Below are 26,888 nucleotides of genomic sequence, written 5' to 3'. Positions count from 1 at the left end.
CAATGTCATCTGCATTAAGGACGTACTAGAACCTTTTCCGATACGGAATTAAAACAAAGATGCCCACTCTCCCTCTATTATTTGACACGGCTCTGAAAATGCTACAACAACACAAAGAAAGAAATGTTAAAGACAAAGAAGAGATGAACCTATCCTTATTTGCTGATGATATGATGGTTTACTTTAAAATCCTAGGGAACCAGGAAGGATGAGATAAGAGCTTCGGAAAAGCTGCAGGCTACAAAATAAGCCCTCAAAAATCAACAACACTGCTATATAATAATAAAATTCAAGAAACAATACTAGCAAGGAAAAACCCATTTCAAATAACTGTAAATTTATAAAGTACCAAGAATCAATCTAGCAAAGCACACAAGCCACGCGCGCGCACACACACACACCATTTACAGATTCAATTATAAAGTGCCTGTTAAAGAGATGAAGAACAACTTAACAGCTAGAGAAATGTTCACTGCACATGGTTGGGCCTGGTCAACATAATTTAAAATGACAACACTACCAAAGTTAATTCAGAGTTGTAATGCTACACAAATTAAATTATCAAAGACATACTTTACATACTTCAATAAAACAATAAAATTCATTTGGAAAAATACAAGATCTAGACTATCTAGGGAAATGATGAAAACAGACAAAAAAAGAAAGGGCAACTGCACTTCTAGATATCAAACTCTGTTAGAAAGAAGCAGTTAAAAAAACTATCTGGTATTGGTTAAAAAATAGAAAGTAGGTTTCTTTTTTTTTTTTTTTAACTTATCTACCTCAGTGGGTAAAACAAACTAGGAAAGGAAGAATCAGAAACAATGCAACTCAATAACCCAGTCTTCAATAAACTGGAAAACATGAATTATTTTGAAAATTTTGTACTTAATTTTGATAAAAATTTGATTAAAAAAACTACTGGGAAAATTGAAAAGCAATCTGGCAGAAATTAGGCTTACATCAATACTTAAGCCACGTTCTATAATAAATTCAAAATGGGATGCTGACCATAATATTGAAAATCATACCATAAGTAAATCAGAAGACAAACCAATAAATAGTAAACTTTTCATAAGTATTGGTAAGAGAAACATTCTTAACCAAGTAACAAATAAAGGCAATTAAAAAAATAAGAAATGGGTAACTTGAATCTACATGAAATAGATAACATGAATCTAAAAAGGAAGCTTCTATACAAACAAAACTAATGCATCTAGGAGAGAAGATAAGCAATTCAATGGGAAAAAAATCTTTGTATCAAATTTGTCTGATAAAGGCTTAGTATTCAAGATACGTGTGTATGTATGTGTGTATATATAACGCACTATCTAGTTTAATTGATCTATATGTGGGGTGGCGAGGTGGTGTAGTGAATAGCATGCCAGGCCTAGGGTGAATTAGTCCTGGGTTCAAAATCTGGCTGTGTAATCCTGAGCATGTAACTTAACCTTTGTTTGTCTGTTTCATCATCTGTAAAATGCAGATAGTAATAACACCTACTTACTAGGGTTACTGTGAGAGTCAAATGAGATGACTCTAAAGTACCTAGCACATACTAAGGGCTACATAAATTTATATGCTACCCCAAAAGATAAGTCGTCAAAGGATGTGAACAAACTGTTCTCAAAAGAACTGCAAACCCAACTTACTAATAAGAGAAATGCAAATTAAAAAAAAACAAACCCGAGGTTTCATTTCACACCCTGCAAATTGGTAAAAATGATAAATAATGGGAATGGGAATAAATGTTGGAGGGAATGTGGAAAGAAAGGTATACTACTGCACTACCATTTTGGAAAGCAATTGGGAATTATGTAAATAAACTGACTAAAAGGGCAGTATCCTTTGACCCTGAGATTCCATTATTCCCATATACAATACACCAAAATATTTATAATAGCACTTTTTGTGATATCAAGAGACTAGAAACTGAGTAAATGCTCATCAACTGGGGAATGGCTAAATAAATTGTGGTTCATGAATGTAATAAAATATGATTGTGTTGTAAGAAATGATGAGAGTGATAAATATAAAAAAGCACCAGAAAATCTGGATAAACCAACACAGACTGAAATAATCAGAACCACCCCATACTCAATTATCAGAATGGAAGGACAAGTATGGCTCAAAAGAAGAGATGTGAGCAGACACTGCACCACCTTGGAAGAAGTGGAACATATACATGTGGTACAATGCACATATTTTCATACTTTTTTGGCTAAATTGATCAGTTATTCTGATTTTTTTCCCCTCTTTTTATTATTTACTTTTTAGATTTAAAAAAACAATGCATTTTACAGTTTCCTCAACTGCATGTACCTTGAAGGGTTGCTCTAAGGATCACATGACACAACATTTGCAGAAGTGCTTAACAGGGCCAAGGGCATAGCAGGTATTACACAGATACTGAGGGAATTAATGGTGAGGTTAAAAAAAAAAGATAGCAATGAAAACTTACTCATTTAAAAAAAATTACCTTCTAGATAGAGATTCTTGAGAACACGGGGAGTTGAGGAGTCTATTTTAAGAACAGGGTACTCCAAGAGAGAAGGCAGAGATGAAAGGGAGGACCACGAGAACAGGTGAATGGCAGTGGTTTAGTTCAGCTGGGACATAAGAGTTCATGAAAGAGGGGAGTGAGACAAGGCTAGATATTGGCTGAAGCCAGACTGTGGAGGAGCCTGAATGCCAGGACAGAGTTTATACTTAATTTGAGAGGCAATGGAGAGCTATGAAGGGCTTTTGAGAAGATGAATGAGATCATCAGAACACTATATTAGATTATTTAGGCAGCAAAGTACAGGATGGATTGGAGGGAAGGATAGCCTGGAGACAAGAAGATCAATTAAGAGGCCCTTACTATAATCTAGGCCCTAGAAATGGGGCCTAAATTAAGGTGGATGGACAATTGGAATTAAGAGACGGGAACTCATGAGAGATTGCAAAGGCTGGAACTTTGTAACATCTATCTGACTGGTCAAGTTTAAGTACTCTTTGAAAAGAACCTTAAGAGGAAGGAGAACACCATGAAAACAGTGAGTGGAGAAGAATGATAATAGCTCATGTGGAGGCAGAATATTAACATTTACAAAGCATTTTTCTCACAAGGAGTCAGTGTATTAGTCAAAGAGAATATTCATGAAGAGACCTCAGGGATCATATATTTATTCAGTTTTGTAGATGTGGAAACTGAAGAGATAATAAAAACAAAACCTAGAAGGTACATAGTACAGATAGAATCCTATCCAATTTACAGAAGAGAAAACAGAAGCCACTTGTCCATGGCACCCCAGCTGGTAAATGTCCAGTTAGCACATGGGCCCACACTGCTTCACATCAAGGCTTCTCAGAATTCTTCAAAGCTAAAACCTGATGCCAATATTTAGGGGAAGGCTTTCCAGATTCTCCTTATTGCTAAAGCTCTTTTTCTTCTCAAATCATCCTTTATTCCCTTGTTTGTTTATATGTTGTTCCTCTCTAGTACCTCTAGTACCCCTCTGCTCCCTGAGGGAAGGGATTTCAGTCTATATGCCCAGCTCCAGACACCATGCTTTGCATACAGACACCTGATAAATCTGCTGACTTGGATACATTATTATTTTGAATGTATTTTTATATGCTTTGTTAAATATTTCCTAATAACATTAAAAAAATTATCATTCATTTTTAGAAATTTGGGGTTCCAAATTCTCCACCTCTATCCCACCCCTTGGAGAAAGCAAGCAATGTATCAATTAAACAGACAAAGTCATGCAAAACATATTTCCACATTAGCCATGATGCAAAAGAAAACACACACACTAAAGCAAGAAAAATAAGGACATTTTAAAAAGCATGCTTCAGTCTGCACACAGTTCATCAGACATCTCTCTGGAGGTGGACAGCATTTTTCATCACAACTCCTCTGGAACGGTCTTGGATCATTGTCTCGATCACAGTAGCTGAGTCTCTCAAAGCTGAATTAGATACACTAATAACAATAATTGATAATGATGTTGATCTGCTCATCAAGTCAGCCTTTACTACCTATATCACCTTTCCAAATCTGACAGGAGAGGAAAAACAAACCTCCCACATTCATCTCTCTGGCAAGGAAATGGCCTTAAAGCCTGGAGGGATTACAGAGGGAGAATCAACATGTTCCTTCACTCTAAGAACACCTCCTAAAGACCATGTGACAGACATCCTCTGGGACGATGCTCAGAGGGCCTTGGCCACCTCTCCTTTCTTCCACAGATGCAGTTATAGATAAGTTTCAAGGGCAGATGCTGCCTGCTTTTATCTACCAGGTTCTCCCACAGTTCTCCCTTTCCAGGAACAGACCTGGCTCTGCCAGTTTTACTGATTCTGTGAAGGAGAATCACTGTGTCTTTGGGATGCATTTTCCTCATCTGTACCAGTGAGATGGACTCGATGACTTTAAGGTAAAGGCCATCACCTTAAGAAGCTAAAAGAAGGTAAGGCAGGGAGGGCAAACAACTTCTGAGCCAGCATGTAACAGGACAAATCTGACACAAAATTGCTTTTGGGAACACTGTACTTAGTTTTCTGCCAGCTGCGTCCCTGGCAGAAGGCCGGCAACCTTGACTTTGCCCGGCCTATAGCAAGCACTTGATTAAAATGCTTGTGCCCAGAGATCACCCTCATTGCCTCTCCCCAGAATCTCCCCAGTCCTGGTCCTGACTCTGGAAGGCACCTGGGGTTCCACCAGGGCTGGGAGCTCCTAGGTGAGGACCAGATCTCCCCAGTCCTGGCCCTGACTCAGGAGGGCACCTGGGGTTCCACCAGGGCTGGGAGCTCCTAGGTGAGGACCAGATCTCCCCAGTCCTGGTCCTGACTCTGGAAGGCACCAGGGGTTCCACCAGGGCTGGGAGCTCCTAGGTGAGGACCAGATCTCCCCAGTCCTGGCCCTGACTCAGGAGGGCACCTGGGGTTCCACCAGGGCTGGGAGCTCCTAGGTGAGGACCAGATCTCCCCAGTCCTGGTCCTGACTCTGGAAGGCACCAGGGGTTCCACCAGGGCTGGGAGCTCCTAGGTGAGGACCAGATCTCCCCAGTCCTGGCCCTGACTCTGGAGGCACCGGGAGGGGGGGGGGGGGGGCACGTACAAGAGCTCCCTAAGCAGATGCAAACGCACTTGGGAGGACAAAGCAGATGAAAATACACTACGGGGGTGTCTCGGCCGAGGGTGGGGGCTCCTGCAGAGGTCTTTCCGGACAGTTAGGGGGCCCCCCCATGTCTATCAGCGGTCCAGAGATGCGGCACATGCCCAGGGCCGCCCGTCCAGTGTGAACTCAATTTGAACCCAGGTCTTCCTGGCTCCAGGAATCCCTCGCACTAAGCCCAGCTGCTTCTACCTACCCCTCCTCCTCCTCCTCATCGCTGTTAGTGTCATTTAGGGTGTAAAAGCACGTTACCTGGGTTATCTTCTTTGACCCTCACAACAACGGGAAGGGGCCAGGGTTGTTTCCATTTTACAGAGGAGGAAACAGAGGCAGGGAAAAATTAAAGTGGCTTGGTCAGGGGCAGGTGTCATTATTACCCCCATTTTACAGAGAAGGAAACTGAGGCAGGCCTAAGTTGAATGGTTTGGCAGGGCGGGGGCGTAAAGGTGGCCACTTATTAACCTCACGTTTTACAGAGGGGGAAACTGAGGCGGGCAGGCAGGGGACGCCCAGCCCGCACAAGTGCCCGCAAAGGGATTCGAACCCGCTCTCCCCTCGGCACCGACGGCCGGCGCAGAAGTCCGCGCAGGGCGGGGCAGCCTGGGGGAGGGGGGGGTCAGTCCCCACCTCCTACCGGCCCCCCCCTCCCAGCTCGGCCGCCGCTGGCTCCGCCCCCTCCGGGCCCTCGCCGGGGGAAGCGGCGGTGAGCGCGGACCTGTCCGCGCGCCCGCCAGGGACCCTCGCGGGCTGCGGCCCCCCTCCCCCACCGACTCACCGGGCCCACGCCCTCGGCCGCCTCTCCGTCCCGCCCCGGCGTCCGCTTCTGGAGCCGGGCCGCCGACACCCGCCGGCTGGCTCCCCGAGCGGAAAAACAAAGGTTCCAGGGGCACGGGGGGAAGGGACAATTTTCAGAGGTGCGACGACCGGAAGTGGCGCAGCTTCCGGTCCTCCCGTTTATGAATTGCCGCGCGCCAGCGCTCTCGAAGATCTCGGCGCTCGGGCTGGGTGAGCGGGTCGGGAGCAGAGCGGGGATCCCGGAGGAGCGGCGGGACTCGGGGGTGGGGAGGGGCTCCGCCGTTACCTTCCGGCTACGTACCGACCTAGGCCGCTACCTACCCTTCTAGGACTGGGTCCGGGCCGGGGCAGAGCTCGAGAGGCGGGGAGGAGGTCCTCCACCCTCGGTCAGCCTCCCGGGGCTCCGAGGCCGTGTGATTAAAGTAACTTTTCCTTAATCAGTCAATCAAGCATTTATTAAGCTCTTACTGTTACCATGGAAAGCCTTAGTGGTTTTCTCTTAAGCCCAAGCTGGAGCCCGGGGTACACGTGCCAGACAGATACGGGACCGCGGGAGGAATGTCTTGATACATTGTTTCCTCCTGTACACACCTGGGATACTAAACTGTCTGGGCTGGGGAATGGGTGTGCTTGTCCGCAGACGGGCTGCGCTAAGCATGTCAGTTACCATCTCAGACCGCGGGAGGAATGTCCTGATACATTGTTTCCTCCTGTACACACCTGGGATACTAAACTGTCTGGGCTAGGGGATGGGTGCGCGTGTCAGCAGACGGGCTGCGCTAGGCATCTCAGTTACCATCTCATTTGGTCCTCCCAACAACCCCGGCAGATGGGTGCTAGACTTCTCCCCATTTTGCAGATCAGGAAAATGAGTCAGAGGTTAAGTGACTTGCACAGGGATACACAGCAAGGAATAATAAATGACGTAACTTACTGCTTAAATAATATATATGTTATATGTAATATAAATTAAAAATAAAGTAATATAACATGTACGGCTTACTATGTGCCAAGCGCTTTACGGTGATCTCATTTGATCCTCACAACAACCCTGGGAGTAGGCCCTATTATTATCCCCGTTTTACCCATGGGGAAACTGAGACAGCAGTGAAGTGACTTGCCTAGGGTCACACAGCTAGGAAGTGTCTGATTTCTGATCTGAACCTACTGTCACCTACTATATGCTAGACACTGGGGCTAGGTAATGGGGATGTCAAGAATCCCTCTAAGTATCTGCCCTCTAAGAGTCTAAAGGGGGAGATGATAAGCAAACAACAGCAAACACAATATATACAGCCAAAATTGGGGATGAACAGCCACAGGAAGGCATTAGCATGAGTGATGCCAATTATTAAGGCTTCCTGTAGAAGTTGGCATTTTTAGTTGGGACTTGGAAGGAAGCAAGTAGCCAATCTTCATGAACCTCCCCCAAATCCTCTCTGCACCTTCAATTTTTAACCTCATCATTTGTGCCCTACCTGTGGTAGAGCCTTAGAAGGCTTGTATGCCACAGCAGGGTACCCTGTACCTTGACTTCCACATTGTAATATTGTTTTGGTCCTTTACCAGGGACAGCTAATCCGATAACACCCACCACTGGAAATGCACTTGAGATTTACTTTGTTGGAATTATAACTGGCATTAAAGAGATTTAGGGTCAGATCCCTGGGTCTTATTTTCCTCACTTGTAAGATAAAGGGGTTGGACTAGAAGGCCTTAATCTATGATCCTGTTTGAGTTAGGAAGCCCTCAGACTTGCTTTGAAAGCATCTTGGTGTGACCTTGGGCAAGACTCTGTCACAAGCTGCTATTTCCTAAGACAGATGTTCTTAACCTTTCTTGTGTGTCTCATGAACCCCTTTAGCAATGTGGTAAAGCCTATGAATTCTTTCTCAGAATGTTTTTAAGTGCATTAAGTAAAATAACCTAGGATGACAAAGGAAACTATTAAAATACAGCTGTCAGAATTTTTAATTTTTTTAAATTTTAAAATTTTTAAAAAACTTAACATTAAATTAAAAGTTAAAAACAAGTTCATGAACTAAGGAGAGAACCCCTGCAGTGTGACTATTAGTTGGGTCAAGTCAGCAAGCATTTACTTAAGAACCAACAATGTGCTAGCACTAGGGATCAAAGAAATGGCAAAAGATGAAAAAATATGTGGTGCTTTCAAGAAGCATGTTGGGAGACAGCAGGCTAGCAGAACATTTGTAAACCTAGAGTGGTGGAGGGGGCTTTTCCCAAGGGGAAGTCATGAGTCCTGATGAAATTGCAATGTTCAGGTATTCCCTTCCTCCTAGGACTCGGCTTTGAAGTTTCTCACTAGACTCCCTGGTCACTAAGTCTCCGGCTCCCTGGATCCCCTGGAGGATGCTCGTGCTAACAGCATATCAAATACTGACAGGGAAAATTAATTTTTTTTGCATTTATAGATTTTTAAGGTAATCAAAACAGCTCATGCCTGACTACAACCAAATGATAGTTTTGAGTAGGTTGATTTGAAAAGCTTTGTTATTATTCTATAGGAAATGCAAGTAGGAAGAATTAATATTCCTTGTAACAGTTTTAAAACATAAGCCTTGTCATTTAAATGGATAGCTTAATTTTTTTCAAGCTATTTTGAAGCTATGACAGAAAAAAACTGTTTGTAATTTGTCTTGTAAATAAATTTGGTATTAAGACCTTTGGCTGGTTTTTTTTTTTTAAATCCCTTGATGGAGAAGTCACAATGCTGGCTCTGATTGAGACTGTCTTTAACTGAAAATATGCTTTCCTGTTTTAGTTTTACTTTAAAGTATTAGTTGGAGAGGTCAGTGTGAATAAGCAATTCAGTTAAACAGTTCTTTAACGCATTACTTTTTCAGTGTTTCAGTTACACTTGTTTTCCTTATAACTTTTATGTCCTTTTTGACTTGAAATAAAGAGTCAATAATGAGCTTTCAAATAGCCTTTTAAAAGGGCAGCATTTTATTGTAAGATAAAAGCTATCAGATTCAGGTAGGGAGTGTCAGTGATGTCTAAGGTTTCAAGGGTTATGCTACCTGCTTCCCTCAGTATTCAGTGCTCTCTGCCTGTTTTATAATTTGTACACAGTATGAGAGTTTATGATATTTAATTATTTTTAGGTGGAACTCAGTACCTGATGTTGTACTTTGAAATTAAAGGTATTCTAAGTAGTCCACTGCTGTGATACTGGCTTCAGTAATTACATTCAAGCTGGTAGACAACCACATTCAGGCCCTGTGAAATGCCTTAATATTGTCAATATCCACCCTGTGGATCCCTTTTAATTATGAGGATACATCTGAGCATTTGGATTTCTTGGCAACAGAGTCTCTCTTTGTGGCCAAGTTTACATGAAGATGTTTTGCTTTTACATTTCAATCCAACTTCTTATATCCAAAGAAGCAGGTTAAATACTAACATAGCTTTTCGTCCATATGCCTTGACCTTTAGAATTGAACTTCATTTTATATAATTCTTTATGAAGTATCACCTCTGAATTGATCTCTATAAACTTCAGCTTCCTCAGACATATCATGGAATTTAATCGCATTCTAGCTGTTGCACCTTAAAGATTATCCTGACCAACGCTCATTTTGTGGATGAGAGAGAGAGAGGACCTGAACTCAGATCTAGATTTCTTTCAATTAGATCAGTCATCATGGTTTTCATGTAACAGCCCAATGAATTTTCTTTTTTCAAATTACCTATAGAATTCAGGATAGCAAAGTACAAGTGTAAAGTAGTAAAGAAAACATTTATTTGTAGCAAAATAGCAAAGAATGATTCTGCAACTAAATAGTTAAATTGGGGGGGAACAGAATATTTAGGTTAATTAGGCCAATCATTCCAGCATTAGGGAGGAGGAAAACTGTATCAAAAGATTCCATAAATCATTTAAATCTTATTTTGGAATGTTATCCTAAGTCATTTTACCCTAAGATTGGAAGAAGAGTTTTTTGTAAACTCTAAAGTAGTACGTATAATGTGAGCCATTGTAGTGTAACCCAGAAGAAAACCTCCCTTTTTTTGTAAGGTTACTCTTGTCTACAGATAGCCAGGATAGAGTGCTGGGCTTGTAATAAGAAAAACCCGAGTTTAAATCTGTTCTCAGATGTATTAGCTGTGTGACCCTGGGCACATCACTTAACTTCTGTTTGAATTAATTTCCTCAACTATAAAATCAGGATAATAATAATAGCACCTTCCTCCCAGGGTTTTGATGATCAAATGAGATAATCTTTGTAATAAAGTGTTTAGTAATGTTTAGAACATAGTAGAGACTATATGTGTTTGTTCTCTCTCCCTTCCCCACTCTCTTTCTGCTCCCTTCCCCCTCAAAATCCCCTCTACCATCTTAGAAGTTTCCTTGGACAGGGTATTTCACTTAATTGGCTTAGATGGCCTTTCCTTTTAGCATCTATTGGGCTACGTTTTCCTGGAAGAGGTAGAAGTTTACATAATGAGAATATAAATCGCTTAATAGACAAGAATGTTCCTCTCTTGTCTTTGTATCCCCTACCACTTGGTACAGTGCGGAGCATGCTTTTATTTTCGTCGAGACCTATGTTTTCATCAGGGAGGATAGATCTTGGTGAAGAAACTTGCAGATAGATCTGGCAACTGTCCACTATGTGTACTTAGTCTTCAGAAGTTGTCTGGGCCACTGAGAAAAAAAGCAACTTGCTCAGTCATGGACTAAGATGCTTGAGACCAGACTTCAAAACCCTGTTTCACTTTGCACATAGTAGGCCCTTAATAAATGAATATTGAATTGTGTATCAGCAGGGAAATTAAACAGAATATATTATGTGAACAAAGAGATGAAAGCAGAATGTCTCCTTGAGTTATCAAGGAGCTGACTTTGGGTGTGTTATAGAATGCCAAGGCTTTTCTACAACCTTGGAGCAGTGGTGTTCTTACATTCACGTTTGACTCAAACATTGTTCTAATCCAGTAGCCTGGGAAAATGTTAATCCCAAGGAAAGCCAGCACAGAAATACCATTAAATAAGTTAAGTTTGGCTGGAAGATCACTGAAAAGAACAAAATTCCTAGGATAATTGTTGTCACTTTCTAATCATTTTCATAGGTGGAGTCCTTGACAGTTTAACTGCTGTTATTTGATGCCCTGTTGAAACCACAATTATAAAATTATAAGCTTTCAAAACATGATAGTCATAATGCATTAATTAAGTACTTATGTGACGAAATAGCTAACATTTGTATGGTACTTTTCGTGTTTTGTCATTTGATCCTCATAACAATCTATTACATAGGAACCATTTTTAAAAAATAATTTTTTTCATAACTTATTTTTACATTAACTATATTTTCCCCAGTATCCTTCCTACCTCACCTCCAGCTGTTCCATATGATAAAATAATTTTTTTTTTAAGAAAAAGATAAAAATGAGAATAAACTATCAGAAAAACTGATGAACACATTGAAAAAAATCTGAAAACATGGTGTTCTGTCCCAGTGGACTTCCCACTTCTCCAAAGTAACAGAAGGAGGTATCTTCTTAAATTTCTTCTGTGAGTTTGTGCTATGTAATTTTGTAGTGTTCAGTTTAGATTGTTTTCTGGTGGTTATTTTTTCCATTTATGCTCTTCTAATTATTGTGTATTTTTTGGCTCATCTTCAATCTGTATCAGTTCATGTAAGTCCATGTTTTTTTTTTTAAATCACATTCATCATTTTTTAAAGTTTGTTGTATATGGGAGCTTTTTTTTTAAATCAATGACCTCCTTTGTCTCTGGATCACACAGATATGGACATATTAGTCACTTTATTTGCATAATTCCAAAATGCTTTCCAAAGTGTTTGTATTGATTCCCAACTCTATCAGTAATTGCACTATTGTATGATTGCTAATAGTTTCCATATGAGAAGTGTTCGTGTGTGTGTGTGTGTCAGTGTAAAGGAAGTTCTTTTATATACACATGTATGTATAACACATATGTATTAATACTTCATCCATCTTGTATACCAAACCCTTAGTTGAGAAGTTTGATATAAAACTCTTTTTTTCCATTTAGCCTGTTGATTGGAGTAATTATCTCTTTTATCAATGGAGAACTGAAGCTGAGGGGTTAAAGAACTTACCCACAGTCCCACAGCTAATTGATCTGAACATTGGGTGTTCTTGACTCCTGACCCTGTGAACTCTAAGCCCCATGAAAGCAGGGACTATTTGGTATAGGTCTTTTTTTTTTTAACCCCCCAGCACATAGTAGGTGCTTAATAAATGCTAGTTGGCAGACTGACTCCAAGTCCCACGTCCACAGTGGCAAGAATTTTTTCAATAACTGGCAAGATGCCCTGACTTGTAAAAGAATTCATTTATAATAATGTGAAACAAATTTTTTCTCCAGAATACATCTAGTATATAAAATCAAGTTGATTTTTGTGTATGAATGTGGCTAGATAAACTGCTGTGAAGGTTTATGTCCCATGGAATTCTGTCAAGAAAGATGAATCTACGTAGCAATGTTAGACCTTTAGCTTGTGTAACTTCCTTGTGAACGGTGACTTCTGACCTTCCTGACTACTTTTCCCCATTTCCAGTCATCTCAATACCATTATCTCTTGAGCATCTACTAACTGCTTAAATTTTATACATACATATATGTAATATATTTTATGCACATATACACACACATATATACACAATTTTTATTTTAACAGTACCATCTAATTTATACATAAAATATATTGAAAGTTCCTTTTTTTCTTCTGAACTCTGACAGTCAGATCTTGACTTTTGACTTACGACTTTCTCAGCAATGTGCTATCAGAATATTGAATAGAATCCCAAAGTCTGAGAGTTGGAAGGATTCTGAATAAACTTTGCCCATTCGAACCCAAACCTAAAATAGAATCGTCTCTATAGCATATCTAGTGTTGACCATTCAGATTTTGCTGAAGACTTTCTGTTAGGGGGAACACACCACCTCCTAAGGAAACTCATTCTGTTTTTAGACAGCTCTGTTAGGAAAGTTTCCTTAAGCCTAAGTTTTCTTGGCAAGTTTTGCCTTTATCCCCCTTCATTCTTCCCTTGGGGGCTAAGCAGAGCAAACCTATTCCCTTTTTTGAATGATAGCCCTTAAAATAACTTGAAAATATGTATTATATCCTTTCCATGACTTCCTCTCCCCAAAATCATTTCAAGATCCTTCAGTTGATTCTCATATGGCACGAGATCAGGGTCCTTCCCCATTCATGTTGTCCTTCAGGACATTCTCCAGATTATCAGTGTTCTTATGAAATCAAAACTGGTTTAAAATTCTCTGGATGTGGTCTGGCCAGAGCAGGGGAGAGTTCACAGGCCTGTACATGAGGCTTTCAGTGCAGCTTAAAATTGTTTTGGGTTTTGGCTGCCATATTGCACTATTGATTTAATAAATTTATAGTCTAGTAAAGTCCACAGATTGTTTTCAGATGAATTGCTACTTAGCCCCAACTCCTTTGAATTATACTTTCAAAGATGAATTTTTAAAGCCTTTGTTTCACAGTATTGATTTTGGCTCATTTTTCTATCCTGCCAAGATCTTTTTGAATACTAACTCAATGGCTAGCTACCCCTTCTGGCTCTGTATCTTCTGTAAATTTGATAAGCTTGTTTGCTATGCTGTTATCCAAGCTACTGATAAAAATGTTAAACAGCACAGTTCCAAACATGGAGGTTCCTGGGATATTCCAATGAAATTTTCTTCCATGATGACATTAAAATAAGATTGACTTGTTGGATCTGGCCATTCAGCTTGTACCTAATCCACTTAACTGTACTGTTGCCTCATTTGTCATGTTTGGCAGCCATGTCTCTGCCCTTTCTGGTCCAAACGTTATTCTCCTTGGCAGAGCAGATGATCGGACCAGAGTTCCGGATCTCCACCATCTGCCAACCTGTCTTGTTTGGACTCTCCTCTTTCTCCCACTGGGACTAAATAAAGTGCTTGCTGTGATCACATATTGAGGCAGTGGATGTGTTTACCCAAGACCTTTTCTCATCTGCTAGAATGGTTTTGGAAAGAAAACCAAGTTCAAGGCACTTTTACTTCCTCATCTCTGAAAATGTTTCATTTCATGCCTCTTGTCAAAGCTAAGGTGTGTTACAAAAGATTTTTTTTTAAAAAATCTTGATCCCTAAAAGTAACAGAAGGATTCTGTTTTTATTTTTCTCTTTACTTGTCCATTTCCTCTACGACACAATTTCCTCTGGAGAAATGGCAGCTTAGCTCCCATTGAAGCCAACAAGAGGAGCAAATGATGCTGCTGGCCATTAATGAGTCATCAGGAGGGACAAGGTCTGGGCTCCAGGACCTCTGGAGGCTCAGCACATGATTCTGTCATAACCATCTTTGGAAGGCTCTTGACATTGAGATAATGAACCATAAAATTCCCCAGTTGGGGAGGCAGTATGAAGGAATAACCAATTTCACCAACTTAGAGCAAAAAATAGATATTTGGAAGACCTCAAAATAAAAAATTACTAAACTTAGGTCTACAGGATACTAGCTTGTGTAAGTTATTTTACTATGTAATGAGCAAGGATGACTAAGAATTTTTTTAGATGAAATTCTGAGATTACTTAAAATTTTCTTTTTTAAATTTCAAAGACAATGTGACATAAAAAGTTCAAGAGACATAGTTTCTGGATAATTAATAATTTTATTAATTATGACTAGTAAATAATTAATAAAAAAGTCATTTGTCTTTCTCCCATAAACCAAAAATCCTTCATGAAGGCTTCTGGGCACTTATGTGGCCTTGGAAGAGTGGGTGTTCCTGGCAGAAGGGAATTAACTCTGATTGGTTAATAATTAATGAGAGGATAAATATTATAATGAGAGGTGGACCTGTTTTAATGAGGGACTGGGTCATGTGACTGATCAGGTCACTTACGTACAAAGAAAGACTCATCTCAAGCTAGACTTCTGCCTCAGGCAATCGAAGCAAAGGGATTTACCACCCCACCCCCCCAAGCCTGAGTAGAACATAATGAGTGAGAATTCATCTAGATTAGATTTTTTTTTTAAGATTTTCTAGTTGGATGAGGTAACAGTTATACCTAGTAAAATGGTTGAGGTAGGATAAATTTTTGGGCAAAGTCATAAATAGAAAAGAAAAACAATCTCAGTAATTGATTATTAATATAAGAGAGAAATAATCTCAATATCTAAATGCATATTGGAAATTAATTTTTAAAAATGACAACTAAATTTAATACTTTATATTTTCACTTATGTATATCATTAGCTTTAAAATACTTTTGTGACAGGTTATCATTAATCCATGTTATTACTATGAATATTTTTAAAATGCTGAATATTAGACAATGTGAAGAATACATAAAGAATATTGTGCCTGTCCTTGAGGAGCACATAGTCCCTGAAAGGTGTATTTGTGTATGTGTGAAAAGGAATTGTAAAAGAGTGTGATGTATTAGTTTAAAATATATTAGTTTGTATTGTAACAAGATTAGTTTTATAATCTGCAATTCCCGGGCTTGTAGATGGAAGAGAGATTGTTCCCAATTCAGGGAATATCTTCTTGTGCTGCCTCTGGCAGGCATTTACATGTCTTTTCTACTTGGCACATTAATAGAAAAGGTAAATTTGGAGGATTTGTGAGTCAATCCAGCAGAGAAGTCCAGGGGAAAGCTCCCCAACTAAACTGAAAACTTGTAGGCAGAGATTTTTATTTTTTCTCTCCTATTAGTTTTGTTTCCTGTATATATGTGTGTATGTATGTATATGTGTGTATGTATATATATGTGTGTATGTGCATATATATAGTCTTAGTAAATGTTCAGCTGATTTTTTTTTCATGTGGGTACTTTAATTGTCTTTGAATATAAAACCAAAACTAAGTAGGAAAAAGATAGTTTGCTCAGTAATAGTTCCATTTTAATCAGTTGTATCTAGGCTATGTTGGATAATCATTTAGATCATGGGTTTTGAAGTTGGTATCCCATAACTTTTTAATTTTTTTGATAATAATATTTCTATTTAATTGGTTTCCTTCATAACCCTCTATATTTAAAAGTTATTCTGAGAAGAGGTCCATAGTCTTCATTGGACTGCCCAAGAGGTCCATGACACCAAGAGGACTGAACAAAGCCTGGTGTGGATCTGGAGATCTGAGATAAGTGGGGACAGTCTTTCCCCTGCATACCTGAGAGAGCTATTGTAAAATTGCCATCTCTAAATAAGCCAATAATTTCTTAATCCTTACATCTGTTGACCTTTTCTAGTCATCATCTTTCTGGATGTTTCTTCAGCATTGGACACCTTTCTCCTCTTGGATTCTCTCCCTTCTCTGGGTTTTTATGACCTTGTTCTTTCTCAGTTCTTTCTGCTTGAAGGTTCTCTCTCAGTCTTCCCTATTGTTTTATTATTCATATAAGACTTAACAATGGGCTTTGTGCTAGACCCTTTTCCTTCTTTGAATCAAGGATTCTTAACCTTTTTTTCCATGTCATAGATCCCAATGGCAGTCTGATAAGGCCTTTGAACCTTTCCTCAAAAAATATTTTTAAATGAATAAAATACATAGGATTATAAAGAAAATCAACTTTATTGAAATACAGTTATCAAAATACTAAAAAGAATTGTGTTCCTATATCCAGGATTAATAACCTTTGTTCTGTATTTTTAAAAATTAATTTGTTTTCAGTTTTCAGCAATCACTTCCATAAGTTTTAAATTTTCTTCCACTCCATCCCATCTCCCTCCCCAAGATGGCATGCAGTCTTATATGGGTTCTACACATACATTCTTATTAAACACATTTTCACATTAATCATGTTGCATAGAGGAATTAAAATGAATGGGAGAAACCATGAGAAAAAACAAAACATAACAAAAGAGAAAATAATCTGCTTCATTCTGTGTTCCGACTCCAGTTCTTTTTCTGGACGTGGATGGCATTTTGCGTGAGTCCTCGGAAACAGTCCTCACACCCAGTGTCTCTTACTGTGTATAATGTTCTCCTGGTTCTGCTCGTTTCACTCAGAATCAGTTCATAGAAATCTTTCCAGGTTTTTCTGAAGTCCTCCTGTTTGTCATTTCTTAAAGCACAAAACTGTTACATTCATATACCACAACTTGTTCAGCCATTCCCTAGCTGATGGGCATCCCCTCGATTTCCAGTTCTTGGCCACCACAAAAAGAACTGCTATAAATATTTTTGTACATGTGGGTCCTTTTCACATTTTTTTTTATCTCTTTGGGAGACAGTCCTAGAAGCTGTTACCTGTTGGGTCAAAGGGTATGCACATTTTTACAGCCCTTTGGGCATGGTTCTAAATTACTCTCCAGAATGGTCAGATTAGCCCATAGTCCCACCAACAATGAATTAGTGTTCTAGCTCTCCCACATCTTCTCCAACATGTATCACCTTCCCGCTTTGTCATGTTAGCCAATCTGATAGGTGTGATGTGGTACCTCAGAGTTGTTTTGATTTATGTCTCTCTAATCAATAGTGATTTAGAGCATTTTTTCATATGACTATAAAATATCTTTAATTTTTTCCTCTGAAAACTTTCTGTTCATATCCTTTGACCATTTATTAAGTGGAGAATGACTTGTGTTCCTGTAAATTTGGCTCAGCTCTCTATATATTTTAGAAATGAGGCCTTTATCACAGACAATAGTTGTAAAGATTCTTTCCCAGTTTTCTGCTTCCCTCCTAATCTTGGTGGCATTGACTTTGTGCAAAAACTCTTCAACTTAATGTAATCAAAATTGTCCATTTTGCATTTCATAATGTTCTCTATCTCTTGTTTGGTCAGAAATTCCTCCATTCTCCATAAATCTGACAAATGAACTATTCCTTGCTCCCCTAATTTGTTTATAGTATCAACCTTTATACCTAGATCGTGTACCTATTTGGACTTTATTCTGGCATATGGTGACAGGCATTCATTTGTGCCCAGTTTCCTCCACACTATTTTCTAGTTTTCCCAGCAGGTTTTTTCCTCTTAAAATCTTCCTTTAGCTCTTCTAGGAATTCTTGTTGGGCTTGTGTCCAATCTTCCATTTCTTTTCTTTAAGGCTTTGTTTATAAGATGTTTTCAAGTTGATATCTCTTTCTGAGTTGGTGTCTTGAACTTTCCTGTCACTATAGTTTTTTATGGTCCGGTTCTTTGTTATTGTTGTTAAATCACTTTCCAGACTATTTCTTGACTTTGAACTTTAAGCTTGAGTTGTGCTTTGCTCACCTCTGGACAGGGGAATGATGGGCCTGAGCTTTTGTAGTCTGGGGATCTGTAGGGTTTTGGTGTTTCCAAAGTAGTGTGATCTGTGGAGAGGTCTGGTCACTTTTTATTTTATTCCTGGTCCACCCTCTGGTCCTTACACAGGTAGGCTTCTGCTCCCTTATAACAGTGACTGTTCCTGTCCACCCTGGAACTGTGACCCAGAACTGGGTGGTAGGTGACAGAGCTTCCAAATGCCAGTGAACCTGTTCACAATGCTTTCTGACCAGATCTTCAGTCTCCCTACTCTCCTTAGGCACTGCTTCTGTTCTTCTGCCCCATTGCCCTTAGCCAGTTCCTCTACCTGAGCTTCCAGCCATCCCCTACCCTCGTGTACTCAGACTTCTTTATCTGCCTTCTCAAGCTGCCGTGGACTGGGAAAATGACTGATTGTTACTTTTATTGGTTTTCCTACTCAGTTTGGTTTGATGCACATTTAAAAGTTGTTATAGAAGGGTATGTTGGGAGAACTGGGAAAAAATAATGACTTCACTCCACCATCTTGGCTCTGCTGCGCCCCTCTCCCCACCTGTCGCACTTTTCTTACCTTCTAATAGGGGAAGACCACATATCAGGGGAACTGGGAGTGGGGGAGGCGCTTGATAGTTGAGCACAATGTTGTAGAGGTCCCTGCCCCAGCAAGGTAATAGGAAAATGTGCCTTTCCAGTTCCTTCCCATCTGTTTTTGTGTAAGCTTTTAAAAAAGACGTCAATACTTTTGCCCCTAAATTTTTGTGTCCTAAGGCTTACATCTACTTTAATTTCCTTTTCAGATGATCCAGTTCAGGAACGAAAATGAAGGGCAATGGGAAAAGCTTTGCAGAAGAACACCTGTATTTGGAATTTTCTTATCAGGTGGAAAATTGTATCTTCCCCCTGCATACATCTGTAACCTTGTTTCTCTTATCTTACTGTGACTGCAAAGAATTCAGAGTTTTCTTAGTCTCCAGCAAAGAGAATGCAGATGTTGCTCTTTTACAAACTGTACTTCCCCAGGAACTGCAAGTTCAGATCATCTCAAGGGAGCAGCTGCCAGTAATGGTCCAGAGCTGCTGTTTGCCTGTGGTAATGAAGAAAGGCGACAGTTTCTGTCGAGCAGGATTGTCTGTCACGTTAAGACACATAATACAGAAAACATATGAAGCAGATAAATCAAAGAAGGAAGTTTTGGAACTGTTGGGTTTTAAGAAGACCTGTTTAAAAGCTTGTGCTGAAGTGAGTACTTCGTTTATTTTTATTCTTCTGCTGTTATCTGAAAGTAAAGTCTATATTCATACCACAGAATAAATCCCTTAACAAACAGGTCCCAACCTACCTTTCCAGCTTTATTATGAATGACTCTCCCTGTACTGTGCAGTCAGTCAAGAACTGGCCTTCTATAGTTCCTCTCCCATTTTTCCCCTGTACCTGGAATGCTCTCCCTTCTCAGCTCTGCTCCTAGTGTCCCTGGCCTCCTTCCATGATCTACTGAAGCACCCCCTCCTGAATGAAGCTGTTCTGGATCTCTCCCTATCCTCACCCCATCCCTAAATGATCTTGTGTCCACTTGATCTATAGTTATTTCTCTTTTAAGGTATATAGTGTAATTGATTGGTTGGTTGGTTGGTTGTTGTCCTTTGCCCTCAAAGAATACCAGAAGGACATGACTGTGTTATCAGATTAATATGACCTTGAAATGCCCTACTGCAGATCAGCCACAAATAGTCCATGTGAACATGTGGGGTCGATTCTCTAAATTTTTGCATTTCTTGCATTTATTTTGTGCTACTTTAATTCTTCTTTCCTCATAGAGCACAGCGCCTTCTCTGATGTGGGCACGCCATGCTGGGGTGTCCTTAGTGACTCTCATGTGACACAGTCAATTCCAAAGTTCTTCAGAGAGACCTTGAGAGTGTCCTTGTATTGCTTTTTCTGATCACCATGTGAGCATTTGCCTTGTGTGAGTCCTCTGTAAAATAGTCTTTTAGGCAAATATACATTTGGCATTTGCACAGTGTGGACAGCCCATTGGAGTTGCTCTCTCTGCAGTTTAGTTTGAATGCTTGGCAGTTTAGTTCAAGAAAAGACCTCAGTATCCAGTACCTTTTCTTGCCAGGTGATTGTCAGAATCTTCCTAAATTAATTCACATGGCAGTGATTCAGTCCAAGTGTCACAGGCATAGTGAGATCAGCACAACAGCTCTATAAACCTTCAGTTTGGTAGTCAGTCTAATACCTCTTCTCTCCTATACTTCCCTTTGGAGCCTCCCAGACGTTGAACTAGCTCTGACATTTCGTGTGTCAGCCTCATTATCAATGTGTACATCCCTGGAAACTATATTGCCAAGATAAGTGAGCTTAAGCGTAGTATTCAAAACTTCTCCATTTGCTGTAATTAATGGTTCCACATATGGATGATGTAGTGCTGGCTGGTGGAACACCTATGTTTTCTTGATGTTAATTGTTAGCCCAAAATTAGCACAAGCAGCAGAGAATTGATCCGTACTTTGTTGTATCTCAGTTTCCAAGGCCGCATAGAATGCACGATCATCTGCAAACAGAAAATCATGTACCTACTCTCCCTCCACTTTAGTCTTGGTTTGTAGCCTTTTCGAGTTAAATTATTTACCATCAGTGCAGTAGCTGACCTTGATGCTGTGTTCATACTTATCAAAGGCATCTGACAACATGGCTGAAAACATCATGCTAAAAAAACATGGTAGCAAGCACACACCCTTTCTTTACTCCATTGATAACTGGGAAAGTGTGAGAGCATCCTCCATCATCCAGAACCTGGACAATCAGGCTGTCATAAAATAGACATACAATACTGATGAACTCTGGGCAGCGACATTTTGACGTAGCTCTCCATAAGCCCTAACAACTGACAGTATCAAAGGCCTCGGTCAGATCAATGAATGTTGTATACAGACCTTTTCTGCTCTTGGCATTTCTCTTGGAATCATCAGGCAGCAAATACTGTATTGGCCATTTCTTGGCCCTTTCCAAAGCCATACTAGCTCTCAGGTATTAGGATTAGCCTATTAAGGAAAACTGTGGCAAGAATCTTGCCAGTATTGACTAAGAGAGACACCCCTATGATTGCCACAGGACAGTCTATTTCCTTTGCCTTTATAGAGGTTGACATTGGAGTTCTTCTTGAACCTCCTCTTACCATATAACCCAGAAGATTTCAGTCAGCTTTTGTATGAACTCCCCACCTTGTAAATCTCAATTGGAATAAAATCAGCACCAGGAGCTTTGACATAGGAGAGGAGTCCTGATGGCTTTCAGAACCTCTTCTTCAGTTGGAAATTTGACTAAACAGGGACTGACTTCAACTGAAGTAAATGGTCAGTGGCTTCAGCATTGATTGATGATGGTCTGTTGAGAACACTATGGAAATGTTCAGCCCATCTCTCCAGGATCATGTTTTTATGACTAATCAACATGGTTCCATCAGGACTGAGTAGTTGAGATGCACCATAGGTTTTTGGTCCATGAATAGCCTTCAGAACATCATAAAAGTGCTCTGAATTGTTGCTATCAGTGTAAAACTGATTTTCATTTGCCTTCTTACTAAGCCAAGAATCCTACCTCTCTCTAAGCTTCACTTGTACTTTGCTTTTGATGGAGTTAAATGCTGCGTTCTTAGAGATGAATGAACTATCCTGCTGGTAAACCCTGTGGATTTCTCTTCTTCATTTAGCAGCTTCTGAATTTTTCCATCATTTTTGTCAAACCAATCTTTTTTTTTCTTTTACTTAGTCTTAAAATGTAATGTTATTTATGTTTCATTGCATTCTTAGTTATTTTCTTTAAATATTTCTTTTTTAAAGTTAATTTATTTATTTTAGTTTTCAACATTTACTTTCATAAGTTTTAAATCCCCCCTTCCCTCCCCAAGACAGCATGCAATTTGGTACAGGCTTTACATATACATTCCTATTAAACAAATTTTCACATTAGTTATGTTGCATGGAAGAATTATAACGAATGAGAGAAACCATGAGAAAAAAAGGAAAAACAAAACAAAGAAAGAAAATAGTGTGCTTTGCTCTGCATGCAGAATCCATAGTTCTTTCTCTGGATGTGGATGGCATTTTCCTTCATGAGTCCTTTGGAATTGCTGACAAGGGCTAAATCTATCAAAATCAGTCATCATGGACTGTGGCTGTTACTGTGCACTATGTTCCCTTGGTTCTGCTTACTTCATTCAGCATCAGTTCATATAAAGCTTTCCAGATTTTCCTGAAGTCCACCTGCTCATCATTTCTTATCGCACAATAGTATTCCATTACATTCATATACCACATGGGAATCCCCTCAATTTCCAGTTCTTGACCACCACAAAAAGAGCTGCTGTAAATATTTTCATACATGTGGGTCCTTTTCCCATTTTTATGATCTCTTGAGGATACTGCCCTAGAAGCAGTATTGCTGGGTCAAAGGGTATGTTCATTTTTATAGCTCTTTGGACATAGTTCCAAATTGTTCTCCAGAATGGTTGGATCAGCTCTCAGACAAATCTTGATGTTGGCAAGCGTTCTGACCCAGATGAGTATATGCAGTGCTGCACACCAAATCTCTGAAAGCTGCCCAGTCTTTTTCTATACCACTCTTACCAAGTGTGTGTTGGCTCAGTTTTCCCTCCAAGTTCATGCTCAAAGAAGTGCTCTAATTTGTTGGCATTGAGTCTTCTGGTCATCATCTTGCCTTGGTGCCATTTTGGTTGAATGTGAACATTTAGCTTGGAGAGGTTAAGTCCATGATCAGTCCAGCACTCTGCCCCACACATTGCACTTTTACATCCTGTCTGTCTCTTCCTATAATGACATAGTCTGATAAATGCCAGTGTTTTCTGTGAGGGTGCATCCATGAAAGTTTATTGTATTAGTAAGTAGAAGACAGTGTTGGTGATGAGATGGGCATGAGATGCACAAGTCTTCAGTAACAAGTGATCATTTTTATTGTTGTTTCCAGCTCTGTTCCTCCCAAAGATTCCTTGTTGTGTCTGTGCCTACTCTTGCATTAAAGTCACCCAGAATTACAGGCTTGTTCTGTTTTGGCACATTGATGATAAGAGCCTCCAGGTCTCCGTAAAATTTTTCTTTGACCTCATCAGGGTTTGTCATAGTAGGGGCATAGGCAGTGCTGTGGCATGTGCCTGTGAGTAGCAATCACATTGTCATGCTTTCTAATGGGCTCATGCTTTAGAAATGTTGGATGCATGCAGAACTGTGGGGTATGAGTCTTTGCTGCTCTCTAAAATCCTGTGCAGATGTACTCTGGGACTCCTCAGAATTAGTTTATGTGTCACTAGAGTTTTCCTTTATCTCAGGCTCTGGTTCTGTGGTCATCTAATTTCTTTTCTTACAGGTGAGCCAGTGGACCAGACTATGTGAGCTCAGCATCCCACTGGCTGTAGAGAGGTTCTTAAGGGAGTCTCCAGGGCCTCAGCCCCCTATCCCAGAGGCAGTGCTGCAGCTGGAGAAGAAGCTCAGGGAGCCTGTGAGGGTGCATAATGATGACAAGATCCGCAGACAAAAGCTGAAGCGGCAGCAGGATGCCCAAGTGCCCAGGCAGGATCCTGGTGCTGGGCCCCAAGGAGTGCTCAGAGAACGTGCTGAGCCTCCTGCAGAGAGCCTAGAACTTAGGCTGGCATTGTCCAGGCTCAGCATCCAGGAAGCTCCTTCTGAGAACGCTCGGGAACCTGTGCACATCAGGAAAGTGCAGACCTCAGAGCTGCCACCTCTGGACCGCGTCTTTGCTGAAGGCCTCTACTTCACCCTTGCTGACCTAGTGCTTTTGCCTTGTATCCATCAGTTTCTGGTAAGACAGCACTGAAAAGCCTGTGTTGTATAGAGTTGGGAAAGGTACAGAAAATCTATTTAATTTAAGTGATTTAAGGAATGGTATAAAGCTGACAAAGGGCTACCTGGTACTTGGTCAGAACAAAGTGCTTTTGTTTCTCAGGATGTTGAATATGCATTGGATTGGGGATAATGACATTTTCTCAGGAAGCATCTGATAAAACTATAATACAAAAGGCACTAGAGGAATTAACAGTTATCTTAATTGCTCTTTAAAAAATGAATAAAACATTTACGGAATAAGTTATTGCAATAAGTAGCTAGTAGATTGTCTAGTCTTAAGAAATTCAAATTTATTTTTTCTGAACTTAAGAAATAAAATGAGTGTTTCCTTAACAAAGTGGAATTTTTTTAAAAAAGATTATACCTGAAACTACAGCTCTATAATGTGCAACTTGGTATTCCTTTTAAATGTATAACAAAGTTATCATATAACTTGCTTTTTGTTTTTTCCCTCCCACTAGAGATGGCTACCGTTACACACAAATACACACACGTATACCCACATGTATACATAGACATGTGTGCATATACCCCCACGCACATGTCAGTTCTTTCTCTGGATGCAAATAGCATCTCCCTAGGACCTTTGTAGTTAATGTGGATATTTATAGGACTCAGAATGACTTGGTTGCTCCAAGTTCTTCTTAAAACAATATTACTTTTACCGTATGCAGTGTTCTCTTGGTTCTGGGTCTGCTTTTTGCTCTTCCTTATTTTGTGTAAGTCTCTCCACGTTTTTCTGAAATCATTAAACTTATCTTGTCTTTGTAGTGGAGTAGCATTCCATCATGAACATACACCACAGCTTGTGTAACCGTTCCCTGATGGACAGGCAGCCCCACAATTTCCAGTTCTTTGCCACCACAATGAGAGCGGCTGTAAATATTTTAGAACATACAGGTTTTTTCACTTTCTCCTTGATCATCTTGGGAAACAGACCCAGTCGTGGTATTGCTAGGTCACAGGGTATGAGTAGTTTGATAAGTCCAGATCACTTTCCAAAATGGTGAATCAGCTCCTAGATCCACCAGCAATAAATGAAGGTCCCAATTTTTCCACATGCCCTCCAACATTTGTTGCTTTCCCCTTCTGTCTTTTTAGCCAATCTGACAGCTGTAAAATGATATCTCAAAGTTGTTTTCATTTGCATTTCTCTAATCAATAGTGATTTAGATTATTTTTTCATATGACTATAAATTATTTTGATTTGTTCACTGGAAACATGCCTGTTCATATCCTTTGACCATTTATCAATTGGGAATTGACTCGTATTCTTACAGATTTTACAGAGCTTTTTATATATTTGAGATATGAGACCTTTATGTGAAGAACTGTTTAAAAATTTTTTCCCCAGTTTTTTTTCTTTTCCTTCTGATCTTGATTGCATTAGTTTTACTTGTAGAAAAGCCTTTAAATTTAATGTAATAAAAATTATCCACATTACACCTCCTAGTGCTTTCTATCTCTTGTTTGTTTGTAAACTGTTCATCTATCCATAAGTCCTATAGGTAATATGTTTTTATTTTCTTCTAATTTTTTTGTGATACTTGCCTTTATATCGAGGTCATATATCCATTTTAACCTTATTAAGATAAATGGTGTAAGATACTGGTCTGTACCCCCCTTCTGCTAGACTTCTTTTTAGCTTTCCAAATTTTTATCAAATAAAAAATTCTTATTCAGAAAACTTGTCTTTACACTTGTCAAACCCTAGGTTGCTATATTCATTTGCTGTCTACTCTTGTTCTCCTGATGTACTTTTCAATTTACTAGCCAGTACCAGATAGTTTTCATAATTACTACTTTCTTAGTTTAAGATCTGGTGCAGCCAAACCTCCTTCCTTTACATTTTTTTAATTAATTTTTTATATTCTTGATCTTTGGTTCTTCCAAATGAATTTTTTTTTTTCTTATTTAGTAAAATAAGTTTTTGGTAATTTAATTGGGAAGGCATTGAATATGTAGATGAATTTAGGAAAAACTGTCATTTTTATTATATTGGCCCTGCCTCCTCATGTACAATTAATATTTCTCTATTTATTTAAATCTGATTTTATTTGTAAAAAGTTTCTTATGATTTTGTTCATATGGTTCCTGGGTTTGTTTTGGCAGGTATTCTCCTAGGTGTTTTATACTGTCTAGAGTTATTTTAAATGGAGTATCTCTAGCTGTGTCTTCCTGCAGGGTCCTGTTGGTGATCTGCAGCAATGCTGATGACTTGTGTGGGTTTATTTTATGTCTTGCTACTTTGCTGAAATTATGAATTACTTATATTGTATTTTTTAGTGGAATCTTTAAAATTTTCCAATAATTACAAATTATCATTTGTAAAAAGAGATAGTTTTATTACCTCATTGCCCATTCTGATTCCTTCTATTTCTTTTTCTTCTCTTATTGCTGCTGCTAGGATTTCCAATACAGTATTGAATAATTTTGGTGACAGCGGGCATCCTTATTTCACGCCTGATCTCACTGAGAAGTCTTCTGGGTTATCTCTGTTTCAGATAATGTTTGTGACAGTCTTATCAATTTAAGGGCAAGTTCATTTATACCTCAACTTTCAGGTGTTTTTTAATGGAAACCAGTTTTGTACTTTATCAAATGCTTTTTCTGCTTCTATTGATAGAATCATATGATTTTTGTTACTTTTATTGTTGATATAATCGTGTTAATAGTTTTCCTTATGTTAAATCATCCTTGCATTTCTGATTTGAATCTCCTTTGGTCATTGTGTAATCTTTGTAATATGCTATTGCAATCTTTTACTTAATATTTTATTTAGGATTTTTGCATCCATATTCATTATT

General features: G+C 39.4%; 2 protein-coding genes across 8 annotated transcripts in view; one reads left to right on the top strand and one right to left on the bottom strand.

The window, feature by feature from the left end:
- INTS12 (integrator complex subunit 12) overlaps nucleotides 1-6,055 on the bottom strand; it is a 37,417-nt gene extending 31,362 nt beyond the window's left edge. Inside the window, exon 1 of one of the 2 annotated variants that reach the window (XM_072623187.1) lies at nucleotides 5,943-6,055. The gene's annotated coding sequence lies outside the window, so the exon portion shown is untranslated. Of the gene's footprint in view, nucleotides 1-5,419; nucleotides 5,788-5,942 lie in introns of those variants that run through there. The other variant, XM_072623188.1, reaches the window with a different exon arrangement.
- The window catches only part of GSTCD (glutathione S-transferase C-terminal domain containing), a 190,044-nt gene continuing 167,460 nt past the window's right edge, over nucleotides 4,305-26,888 (top strand). The window contains exons 1-3 of one of the 6 annotated variants that reach the window (XM_072623186.1): nucleotides 4,305-4,427; nucleotides 19,000-19,441; nucleotides 23,585-24,037. In XM_072623186.1, the coding sequence (XP_072479287.1) occupies nucleotides 19,022-19,441; nucleotides 23,585-24,037 (873 nt within the window). In that variant the 5' untranslated portion in view covers nucleotides 4,305-4,427; nucleotides 19,000-19,021. Of the gene's footprint in view, nucleotides 4,461-5,908; nucleotides 6,173-18,999; nucleotides 19,442-23,584; nucleotides 24,038-26,888 lie in introns of those variants that run through there. The other 5 variants (XM_072623184.1, XM_072623183.1, XR_011970189.1 and 2 more) reach the window with 5 other exon arrangements.

This window comes from Notamacropus eugenii, chromosome 7 (assembly GCF_028372415.1).
Source record: "Notamacropus eugenii isolate mMacEug1 chromosome 7, mMacEug1.pri_v2, whole genome shotgun sequence".
Lineage (NCBI taxonomy): Eukaryota > Metazoa > Chordata > Mammalia > Diprotodontia > Macropodidae > Notamacropus > Notamacropus eugenii.
The sequence above is the reverse complement of the archived record's forward strand: the minus strand, read 5'-3'. Positions and strand labels throughout refer to the sequence as shown.